The 11,365-nt window shown below is 56.6% G+C and overlaps 2 protein-coding genes across 3 annotated transcripts in view; both read left to right on the top strand.

Moving 5' to 3' along the window:
- Nucleotides 1-849: 849 nt before the first annotated feature.
- Nucleotides 850-11,365, top strand: part of LOC105498103 (protein kinase cAMP-activated catalytic subunit alpha) — a 28,413-nt gene continuing 17,897 nt past the window's right edge. Inside the window, exon 1 of one of the 2 annotated variants that reach the window (XM_011769994.2) lies at nt 850-1,111. In XM_011769994.2, the coding sequence (XP_011768296.1) occupies nt 1,066-1,111 (46 nt within the window). In that variant the 5' untranslated portion in view covers nt 850-1,065. Of the gene's footprint in view, nt 1,112-4,375; nt 4,482-11,365 lie in introns of those variants that run through there. The other variant, XM_011770072.3, reaches the window with a different exon arrangement.
- On the top strand, nt 6,292-9,628 carry LOC139360554 (small integral membrane protein 46). Its single transcript, XM_071088213.1, has one exon. The coding sequence runs from the start codon at nt 6,427-6,429 to the stop codon at nt 6,577-6,579; it is 153 nt and encodes a 50-aa protein (XP_070944314.1). The 5' UTR covers nt 6,292-6,426; the 3' UTR covers nt 6,580-9,628.

Below are 11,365 nucleotides of genomic sequence, written 5' to 3'. Positions count from 1 at the left end.
GATTCCTCATCTGTGCAATGGGAGTGATGATGGTAGCACCTACGCGATGGGAGTGTGGTGCGAAGGAGCGTTAAGTGGGTGCCAGCTCTTACTACTGGCAGGAGCCCAGGGCTAGGACCCAGCAAAGGGGTGGACATTGAGCGCCCCTTCCCAGCCACTCCTTGCGCCGGGCCCGGCATCCTCCTGACTGCGGCTGGGAAAACCCAGGAGGCCCCGCGGCCTGGCCCCCAAGCAGGCCTGGCCACGGCTGCCCAGCGCCAGGCCTTATGAATGACGCCGGCGGCGGCCGGGCGACCTCTGACCCGCGCGCCGGTCGCGCCCCTCCCCCGCTGGCAGGTGGTCAGCGGCTGCGCCGGGCAGGCCGCGGCGCCAACCCCGGCTGGCCGACAGCCGCTGCCGCACTGAGCGGGGGCGGGGGACTGCGGCGCGCGGGGCCGGCCGGGCGCCCGCCGGGGCCGCCTCCTGAGCCTCGGAGTGCTGCGCGGCCGCCCGCCAGCCTCCGCCGCCCCGCCCCGCCGGCCCGGGCCCGCAGACTGCGCCTCTGCCCCGCCCTCTCACCCCCGGATTGACACTGAGCGTTCTGCTGGGGGCTTGTCGAACAGGGCACCTCCGCCAATCGGCGGCCTCGCGGGGCGGACCCCGGGTCCAGTCCAGCGCCTCGGCCAATCGGACGCGTCTGCCCGCCCAGCTGCGGCCTCACGAGCGCGTGAATGGCCGAGAGTCCGCGGTGACGTCACGAGATTGAGAGCCTATAGCGGCGAGAGAAGGTCGCGGGAGGGCCAATGGGCGGCGGCGCGGAGCCGTCAGTCAGGGCGGCCTAGGCCAATGAGCGGCGGGCTGCGGGGGCGTCACGGACAGCAGCAGAGATCTTGGGCTGAGGTTCCCGGGCGGGCGGGCGCGGAGAGACGCGGGAAGCAGGGGCTGGGCGGGGGTCGCGGCGCCGCAGCTAGCGCAGCCAGCCCGAGGGCCGCCGCCGCCGCCGCCCAGCGCGCTCCGGGGCCGCCGGCCGCCGCCAGCACCCGCCGCGCCGCAGCTCCCGGACCGGCCCCGGCCGCCGCCGCCGCGATGGGCAACGCCGCCGCCGCCAAGAAGGGCAGCGAGCAGGAGAGCGGTGAGTGCCCCGGCCGTGACCCGGATCCCGGCCCTGCGCTGCCAGTCCTGGCCTTGTCCATCATCGCCTGGCCCCTCCCCCTACGGGGCCCCCCCATTCCTCTCTGCCTACCCCCCAGCGCCCCTTGCCCCGGCCTGTCCAAGGCTGGGGCCCGCGGGCCCGCAGAGTACCCCCTGTAGGGGTCCCCTTCCCCTAGGGCCGCCCCACACTGCAAAGACCGTGCTCCCCCCCAGCTGTCACTGCCAACCATGGCACGTATGACCGCTGGGGCCCCACATGGGGCCCTGTCACCAGCCTACCCCCTCCTTTCCTGGCCCCTCTCCCCAGATTCTAATCCCCCCACTTCCTCACTCACTTCTGTCGCCTATGGGATCCTCTGCCTGACCCCGACCCATGTTTCTGCCAGTTTGGGAATGCGATGGGGTCTGTCTGCCTCTACCGCGCAGGGACCTTGGCCACTTGGTGACCACACCCCTCCCCCCTCCAGCCCCCGCCATCTTTCTCCTGCCCTTCCCCTCTTCACCTTAGCACAGCCCCCGCTTCCAAACCCATCCTACCCCCTGAGCATTTCCCAGAGCCACCTCCAGCATTGTTTTTTTCTTCTGTGTCACTTGGCATGGGGGACAGGATCTTTCTGGGTCCCTCTGCCTCTCTCATCCTGTCACTGTGTCATTCTGCTTCTCTGCTTGGGCTCCGTCCTCCAAGCAAGCGTCTGTCCCTGGCTGGGGTAGCAGACTGTTTATGAACGTAGAGAACTGCTTCAGTGCTTCCAAAGCCAAGTTTGAGCTGGTCTTGTTGGGATTCATTGCGTCCTCTTTCCTGCGTTGGGGTAGGGGGGTGGTGGCAGAGCCCCCTCGCATTTCCTGCCTTGCAGTGAGCTCTAGGCTCCATGGAGGGCCCCTCAATAAATGGTCGTTTCACAACTGAGGCTCCGTCATTCACCCAGTGCCTGGGGCTTCTTCCACCGCTCCTGGTTTGGGATGAAAAGTGTCTGCGTTTAGCGAGGTTCATTCGGTTTTAATTGGGATGGTCAGAAAGAGCACTGGGGAGGGGGAGGCAGTCAAAGAGAGTAATGGGTGATGTCTAGTGATTTGCTTTGATGTCTAGTGATTCTGATCATTCCCAGGGCTCAGCCAGAGAGAGACCTTTTTCACCCACTTGCCCCCAAATTATGTTGGCCTTTTCCAGCCAGCCAGAGAAAGAGATTCTCTATCTGGAAATACCATCAGAAATGGTCTTGAACCCCATTCCCAATTCTTATAGCTCTTAAATTGTTGTCACGTCAGTCTGAAAGCTGGAAGGCGGCTGGGATCCCCTGTCCACTTACCCAGAAATAGTCAGAACTATTAGTCGAAAAGGAAGGCCAGTTTTTGGTCTCAAACCCCAGCATCTGAGTTCCCTGACTACCCCCTCCCAGAAAGGTATGAAAGCCAGGGAACTTTATTCCTATACGGATTCAGATAGCAGAACTCAGAGTTACAGAGCAATCATGAAGAGGCCTGACATGTCACCAATGGGCGGGGGCCGGGGAGGGAAGTGCCTGTAGCTGAGTGCTTGATGACAGAGGAGCAGGTGGGTAGTGTCCAAAAAAGGTCTGGGCATGAGCTTGGAGGGGACTTGGCAGAGGGGGAGGAGTCAGGCCCCCAGCAGGTGAGGCCAGCTGGGAGGTGGAAGGTGGAGGCAGGCAGCTATGTATTACGGTGGCTCAGTTGAAAGTTGGGGAGATGACAGTCCTGGAAAACCTTCAAGGCTATTAGACACATGTGGTGGCGGGTGGAAAGCTGCACAAGAAAAAGGATCCTAAGAAAAAGATCAGAGGCTCTGGAAGGAACCACTGATTCTCTCAGAGCACAGGTCAGACACCCAGGAATGAATGATCACGGTAAAATAGAGCTACTATTTGTTGGGCATCTAGGCTGTGCCACAGGCTAAATGGCCAGGCAGATAGATATATCTACTCTAGTGACTTTCATAACGGGCTGTTATCCAAATTTTCCAAAGGAGCCCTCTGGCAGAAATGACAGCCATGACATAGATGATGTCACAGAGGCAGGATTCACATCCAGATCCACCTACCAGCAAACTTCTTGGACCCCAGAATTTCCCGACTCTGACATTTTTCAGCAGCCTCCCAGATTTTTACTCTATCATATTTTCTTAATTTAAAATAATAAAAATTTTACTTCTGTTCAGATGTAAACTTGGAGCTCATTCTAAACAATAATATAAATGAAATCATGGGATTGCTATGCCAGTTATATTTTCTCTGATACACATTAAATACAGTGTAACTAGATAAATGAAACATCCCGAAAATCATGTCATGTTCTGCCAATGGGACCATGTCACACTTTGAGAAACGCCCGAAGCTGTACTTCCTCCCAGAGGCTTCCAGAGAAGGAAATAAGATGAGGAAGGAAGTCCCTCTTTGCTTTGAGGCGCTCTGATTCTGAGAGGATAGAGTTAGACAAAATTTGCCTTCTTACAAGGGTGGGGCAGGGGCGGGGGCAGTAGCCAGGCCAGCCTGCAGGGGGCACCTGGATTTCATCTGCCAGACGCCGGCCCGACTGGGGTCAGGAAAATGCCCAAGCCTTGGGAGGCACCAGTTAAGCATCCTGCAGTCCCCTGTGGTACCATCTCTGCCAGGGCAGGACAGACTCCGCCTCCTCCCAAGAGGCCAGGGATCCAGAATGAGCCCTGGAGTGGAATGGGGAGAATCTACACCCAAAGATGGCAAAGCCATTGGGAGAGCTGAGAGGGCCGAGAAAAAAGACTTAAGTCCCAGATGCTGGCCAGGTTCGAAGAATGGAGAGGGAGCAGCGGCCCCAGAGGGCAGGCGCCCAGGTCAGACAGCCAAGTGGGGCTCAGGTCGTGGCTGGCACTGACTGAAGATACCCCTGGGAGCTGGCCCATAGGGGAAGAGGCAGAGCTGGTAAAAGGGAGCCCCCCCCCCATCCCCGGGACACAAGCAGATCCCGGCAAAGAGAGAAAAGCACCCCCCAAGAAGACCCTAGATGGGAAGAACTAGTGCCATGCAACATCCTATGGATGCCTAAGACGGCCAAACACCTTCTGTGCCTTGGCAGTTGTATGGGTGCCCAAGAGGGTCTTGTCAAGGTAGCGCTCCCCTTAGCGCAACCACGTCTACAGAAACTTGGAGGGTCCTATCTGTCCGTCCTCTGCACCCTAGTGGCCTCTGGGTTGGGTTTCTCTTCCTGATCCCACCCCACGTCTCCCTAGCTCCCCCTGCAGGGAGGGTTCTGGGGATGGACAGCCCGGCAGACACGGTAGGTCTCATGAGCCTTCCCAGCCACCGTAGTCCCGGTGCCCTGAGAACAGGACTGAGTGATGGCTTCCAACTCCAGCGATGGTGAGGCTGAGCCCTGTTACTATAGCAACTTCCCAGGCACACGCTGCCCCTCAAGTCAGGGAGGGGCTGCAGAGGGGTCTGGGGCACAGGCGAAGAGGAGGAGGATGTGAACCCCTGGCTGGCCCTGGAAACGCCTCCTGTATAGCCCCAGGCTGTGCGGACTGGGGAAGAACAGAGGGGATCGGTGGCCCAGTTCAGACAAGGGAGGATGGTCCACCCAGCAGGGGGGCCAGCTCAGACAAGGGTGGTGGAGAGGTGCATCCCAGTGTTGGGGTTCAGCTCAGTCTGTGGGATGAGCCATCCCAGTGTTGGGGTCCAGCTCAGAGTTGTGGCATGGTAAGCCCAGAGGAGGGAATCCAGGCTCCACTGGAGGAATCAGCCAGCCTCGAGTAGGGGGCCCAGCCCAGGCTGGGCATTCCTGCCCCAGAATTCCCAGGACAGCCAGATTTCAAAAGGGCAGAGGGTCTGAGATTGTTGTCTGGAGGAAGGGGGTTCTGAGGCTGGGCCCCTTCCGAGGAAGACCCTCGAGCCCCTTGCCCAAATTGATATTCTGCTGTTGCAATTCCCCATTCCCAGGGCGAGTTTCTAGATTTCTGCCTTCTGCTGTGGCCCTGGCTTTTCCAAGGGTGTCAAGGAGTTTTCTCTATGAGCCCAAATGGAATCTGGACCACAGTGGGAGCTGGCACCCCCCGTGTGGGAGATGTGGGCAGGGCGGCAGGCTGTATAGGCCAGCAGCTGGCTGGGTTACCATCCTCTGCCACTTCCTGTTGCTAGCTAGCAGGGGTCCTGGGTGCTGGCACTCTCAAAGAGGCTGCCACTGACTCTCCGCTTCTTTTTTTTTTTTTTTTTTTTGAGACGGAGTCTCGCTCTGTCGCCCAGGCTGGAGTGCAGTGGCCGGATCTCAGCTCACTGCAAGCTCCGCCTCCCGGGTTCGGGCCATTCTCCTGTCTCAGCCTCCTGAGTTGCTGGGACTACAAGCGCCCGCCACCTCGCCCGGCTAGTTTTTTTTTTTTTTTTTTTTTTTTTTTTTTTTGTATTTTTTAGTAGAGACGGGGTTTCACCGTGTTAACCAGGATGGTCTCGATCTCCTGACCTAGTGATCCGCCCGTCTCGGCCTCCCAAAGTGCTGGGATTACAGGCTTGAGACTCTCCGCTTCTTTTGGGATCTGGGAAGAAGGAGGAAGATGGTCAAGGCTGCCTCCCCCTCCCCCACCCTTGGGTTTAGCCGCTCGTTTCCGGTTTGGACTTTAATGGCCGAGAGTAGAGCCAAGCACAGGGCAAGGTTTGACAGAGGCCAAGGACATCCCAGGATGCCGTTCCCCTCTCCACCCACGCATAGGAGCAAAGCAAAGAGCCAGATGTACCCATTTTCTCTCTCGGGATAGCAGGATTTGGGGGTTCCACACTGAAAGGGAGTTGAGGGGAGGAGGCAGGGTGGCTCTTGTCACCCCCTGCCCCAAGCCTTTCTCTCCAGCTGTTCTTTCAGCGAATTAAGAGAGCTCTGGGGCCTCTTTAGCCCCCAGGGAGTCTCTGGCTATTGCCTGATCCTGAACCTTAACTCTTTCCCCTCTGCCCAGTGGGCACTGCTGTGGGCACACCGGGCACTGTCCTCTGCATAGTCCAGTGCCCACTGAGGAAGGCAGGGCCTGGCGTCCCGGGAGCAGTGAAGTCCCTGGAAAGGGAAGTTAGCTTTATGGCCCCGCCCTGGGGCACACAGGCCGGCCAGAGGGACACCCTCGGGAGAATCTTCCCATCGCCTCCTGCCAAGGAAGCCCTCTGCAAACCTTGGCCAGCTTGGAGCAGGTACCTTTAAAAGCTTCTGTGGCAACCAGCTCCTCCTCCCTGGTCCCCTGAGGCCTTCCCAAGGAAGCTGACTTAGAGGCTCTGCGTTTTCCTGGTTTCTCAGCAAAAGGAAGATTCCAGGGAGAGCCCAGGGGGGCCGGGGATGGATCTGGGATCAGGCAGCAGCCAGGGTGGGGACTCGGAGACCACCTTCCAGCTGTGGCTGCAGCTGTTCCTCTGGGCCCACCTGGCTGTACGTTTCCTGGGCTACCTGCACCACACCTTCTGGGGGCCTGAGCGACAGCCAGCACCCTGAGCCTCCCTGGCTAGGGGACAGAAGGCCCCCAGATCACCCCATCCCACCCACCCTTTATTCCACCCTCTGCTGGAAGAGACAGGAAGCAGAGGTGAGTGTGGGGCCTCTTGAGGGAGGTTACCTGCCCCTCCCCCCATCATCCCTCTCTCTGCCTGCTCCTCCTGGCACTGGCCTCCCCCATGCCCCATCCCCAAATCTGACAAGCTCACAAGGCTAGTGGCACCAGAGCCTGGGCTCTCTGGTCCTTTGAGAGGCCAGAGAAGGGCCATGCTAACAGCAGGGCACCCTGTGGAACTGCTCCATGGGGCACCAGCGGACAGCCAGAGGCTGGGAGCCCAGCGAGTCAGGGAGGTGCAGGATTCAGCAATCCTTTCCCTTTTGCTAAGAGCAAAGGGAAAACCGACCAGACCTTTCGGATTCCCTTGAAGCCCGGCACCTCTCTGCCTTCTTGTGTGGGTGAAGGTAGAATCCCAAGAGGGCACCCTCCACCCTCCCCATCCACTGCTGAGTTCTGTGTGGATTATTTGGAGGTTTCCAAGGAAGATGTTTTTGGTCACAAAGGTTCTAGCAGTGAAGCCAGGCACAGTGGCTCACGCCTGTAATCCCAGCACTTTGGGAGGCTAAGGTGGAGGAATCCATTGAGGCCAGAAGTTAGAGACCAGCCTGGACAACATAGCAAGACCCCATCTCAAAACAAAACAAAACACACAAACAAAGGTTCTGCTAGTGAAAGCGTTGGATTTGGTGCAGCCCCCAGGCTCAGGCCCCTGCGCTAGTTGGTGGCCCAGCCAGGCACCCATCTAGGACTCCTGGCCTCTCATTGCCTGTCCCCTCTTGGCGGGGTCATTCTTTGTGGGGCCTTCTTGGCCACGGTCTCTCTCTATCCCCCATCTAGCACTTTCTTTCTTTTTTTTTTTTTTTTTTTTTGAGACAGAGTTTCGCTCTTGTTGTCCAGGCTGGAGTGCAATGGCGCGATCCCGGCTCACCGCAACCTCTGCCTCCCAAGTTCAAGCAATTCTCCTGCCTCAGCCTCCCGAGCAGCTGGGATTACAGGCATGTGCCACCACACCCAGCTAATTTTGTATTTTTAGTAGAGACAAGATTTCTCCATGTTGGTCGAGCTGGTCTCAAATTCCCGACCTCAGGTGATCTGCCTGTCTCGGCCTCCCAAAGTGCTGGGATTACAGGCGTGAGCCACCGCACCCAGCCACCATCTACCACTTTCTAGCCCCATGAGGGCTCTTCTCTCTGAATGCTGAGGGAGAGCTTTGGGGACAGGTAGGGGGGGTGGCTCCCCCCAAAGGCCATGTGGAATTCCTGGCAGGCAGACAACCAGCAATGCCAAAGGGCAAGTGTACAGGGCCCCTCAGGGTGGTAGCAAACTCAGGAACATCAGGGGGTTGAAGGCAGCTCTGTCCACACTGGCCACCCTGGTGCCCTGGACTCAGCGCTGAAACCAATGGCTGAGTCGGCAGTGAAGTAGTTAATCTCATGGGAAGTGGGGGCGGGTCAGTGACCTCAGACCTGATCAGTCTTCTCATCTGTACAGTGGGAATAACAGCAGCTCCCACCCCAGAGGGTGAGAACGAAGCATAGAAAACACTCAGCGAGGGGCTGGTCCCTTGTAGCCCTAGGTGGTGGTTAAAGGACAAGTCCGTAATGCAAGAATCTGTCAAGCTGTGCATTTAAGATTTGAGCGCTCGACCGGGTGCGGTGGCTCACGCCTGTAATCCCAGCACTTTGGGAGGCCGAGGTGGGCAGATCACGAGGTCAGGAGATCGTGACCATCCTGGTGAACACGGTGAAACCCCGTCTCTACTAAAAATACAAAAAAAGGCCGGGCGCGGTGGCTCAAGCCTGTAATCCCAGCACTTTGGGAGGCCGAGACGGGCGGATCACGAGGTCAGGAGATCGAGACCATCCTGGCTAACACAGTGAAACCCCGTCTCTACTAAAAAATACAAAAAACTAGCCGGGCGAGGTGGCGGGCGCCTGTAGTCCCAACTACTCGGGAGGCTGAGGCAGGAGAATGGTGTGAACCCGGGAGGCGGAGCTTGCAGTGAGCTGAGATCCGGCCACTGCACTCCAGCCTGGGCAGCAGAGCGAGACTCCGTCTCAAAAAAAAAAAAAAAACAAAAAAAATTAGTCGGGCATGGTGGCGGGCGCCTGTAGTCCCAGCTTCTCGGGAGGCTGAGGCAGGAGAATGGCGTGAACCTGGGAGGCGACGGAGCTTGCAGTGAGCAGAGATCGCGCCACTGCACTCCAGCCTGGGAGACAGAGCGAGACTCCATCTCAAAAAAAAAAAAAATTTGAACCCTCAATGCCCCTATATTTGTTTTTGAGGTTTTTTTATGATTACTTTTCTTGTTTTGAGACAGGGCCTCACTCTGTCACCCAGCCTGGAGTGCAATGGTTCAATCATGGCTCACTGCAGCCTCTACCTCCCGGGCTTGAACAATCCTCCCACCTCCGCCTCCTGAGTAGCTGGGACTACAGGTGCACAACACCACACCTGGCTAATGTTTTTATTTTCTGTAGAGGGTTTTGATGTTGTCCAGGCTGGTCTTGAACTCCTGCATTCAAGCAATCCCCCCAACTCGGCCTCCCAGAGTATTATTATTTTTTTGAGACAGAGTCTCACTCTTGCTCAGGCTGGAGTGTAGTGGTGCGATCACAGCTCACTGCAACCTCAATCTCCTGGGTTTTAAGAGATCCTCCTGCCTCAGCCTCCTGCGTAGCTGGAACTGCGGGCATGGACTGCTACTATGCTCAGCTAATTTTTTAATTGTTTTACTTTTTGTAGAGATGAGGTCTTGCTATGTTGGCCAGGCTGGTCTCTAATTCCAGGCCTCAAGCGATCCTCCAACCTCGGCCTTCCAAAGCACTGGGATTACAAGTGTGAGCCACCATTCCCAGCTCTCCCTGTTTTTTTTGTTTTGTTTTGTTTTGTTTTGTTTTGTTTTGTTTGAGATGGAGTCTTGCTCTGTGCCCCAGGCTGGAGTGCAGTGGTGCGATCTCGGCTCACTGCAAGCTCCGCCTCCCGGGTTCACGCCATTCTCCTGCCTCAGCCTCCCAAGTAGCTGGGACTACAGGTGCCCGCCACCTCGCCCGGCTAATTTTTTGTATTTTTTAGTAGAGACGGGGTTTCACCGTGTTAGCCAGGATGGTCTCGATCTCCTGACCTCGTGATCCGCCCGTCTCGGCCTCCCAAAGTGCTGGGATTACAGGCTTGAGCCACCGCGCCCGGCTTGTTTTGTTTTTTGAGACAGAGTCTCACTCTGTCGCCTAGGCTGGAGTGCACTGGTGCGATCTCGGCTCACTGTAACCTCTGCCTCCCAGGTTCAAGAGATTTTCCTGCCCCAGCCTCCCAAATAGCTGGGATTACAGGCATGCACCACCGTGCCCAGCTAAGTTTTGTATTTTTAGTAAAGACAGGATTTCACCATGTTGGCCAGGCTGGTTTCAAACTCCTGACCTCAAGTGATCTGCCCACCTCAGCCTCCCAAAGCACTGGGATTATAGACGTGAGCCACCATGGCCAGTCTCTCCCCATATTTTATTTTATTTTTTCTTTTCTTTTTTTTTTTTCTTAGACAGAGTCTTGCTCTGTCACCCAGGCTGGAGTGCAGTGGTATGATCTCGGCTCACTGTAACCTCTGCCTCCCAGGTTCAAGCAATTCTCCTGCCTCAGCCTCCCAAGTAGCTAGGATTATAGGCACACACCACCATGCCCGGCTAATTTTTTTGTTTTGTTTTGTTTTGTTTTGGAGACAGAGTCTCGCTCTAGTCTTGCCTAGGCTGCAGTGCAATGGCATGATCTCAGCTCACTGCAACCTCTGCCTCCCGGGTCTAAGCGATTCTGCAGCCACCATGCTTGGCTAATTTTTTTGTACTTTTAGTAGAAACAGGGTTTCACCATGTTGGCCAGGCTGGTCTTGAACTCCTGACCTCAAGTGATCCACCCGCCTCGGCCTCCCAAAATTCTGGGATTACAGGCGTGAGCCACTGTGCCCGGCCTAATTTTTTTATTTTTAGTAGAGATGGGGTTTCGCCATGTTGGCCAGGCTGGTCTCGAACCCCTGACCTCATGATCCGCCCACCTCAGCCTCCCAGAGTGCTGGAATTATAGACGTCAGCCACTGCACCCAGCCTCTCTCCCCATATGTTTTTTTTTTTTTTCTTTTTTTTCTTGAGACAGAGTCTAGCTCTGTCTCCCAGGCTGGAGTGCAGTGGTGCGATCTCGGTTCACTGCAAGCTCCGCCTCCTGGGTTCACGCCATTCTCCTGCCTCAGCCTCCCGAGTAGCTGGGACTACAGGCATCCGCCACCACACCTGGCTAATATTTTTAGTAGAGATGGGATTTCATCGTGTTAGCCAGGATGGTCTCGATCTCCTGACCTCGTGATCCGCCCACCTCGGCCTTCTCCCCATATTTTATACCTCAATTTAAAAAATAATAGGCTGGGTGCAGTGACTCATGCCTGTAATCCCAGCACTTTGGGAGGCCAAGGCAGGCAGGTCACCTGAGGTCAGGAGTTCAAGACCAGCCTGGCCAACATGGTGAAACCCGTCTCTACTAAAAATACCAAAATTAGCTGGGCGTGGTAGCAGGTGCCTGTAATCCCAGCTACTCAGGAGGCTGAGGCAGGAGAATCATCTGAACCTGGGAGGTGGAGGTTGCAGTGATCTGAGATCGTGCCACCGCACTCCAGCCTGGCAATAGAGTGGGACTCCATCTCAATAATAATAATAATAATAATAATAATTTTAAAAATAAATAAAAAAT

This window comes from Macaca nemestrina, chromosome 20, assembly GCF_043159975.1.
Source record: "Macaca nemestrina isolate mMacNem1 chromosome 20, mMacNem.hap1, whole genome shotgun sequence".
NCBI classification, from domain to species: domain Eukaryota; kingdom Metazoa; phylum Chordata; class Mammalia; order Primates; family Cercopithecidae; genus Macaca; species Macaca nemestrina.
Note: the sequence above shows the minus strand (reverse complement) of the source record. Positions and strands in the feature narration are given on the sequence as shown.

What these genes read in the sequence shown, in the direction of transcription:
- LOC139360554 (XM_071088213.1), top strand. Translation starts at nt 6,427, where the DNA reads ATGGATCTGGGATCAGGCAGCAGCCAGGGTGGGGACTCGGAGACCACC.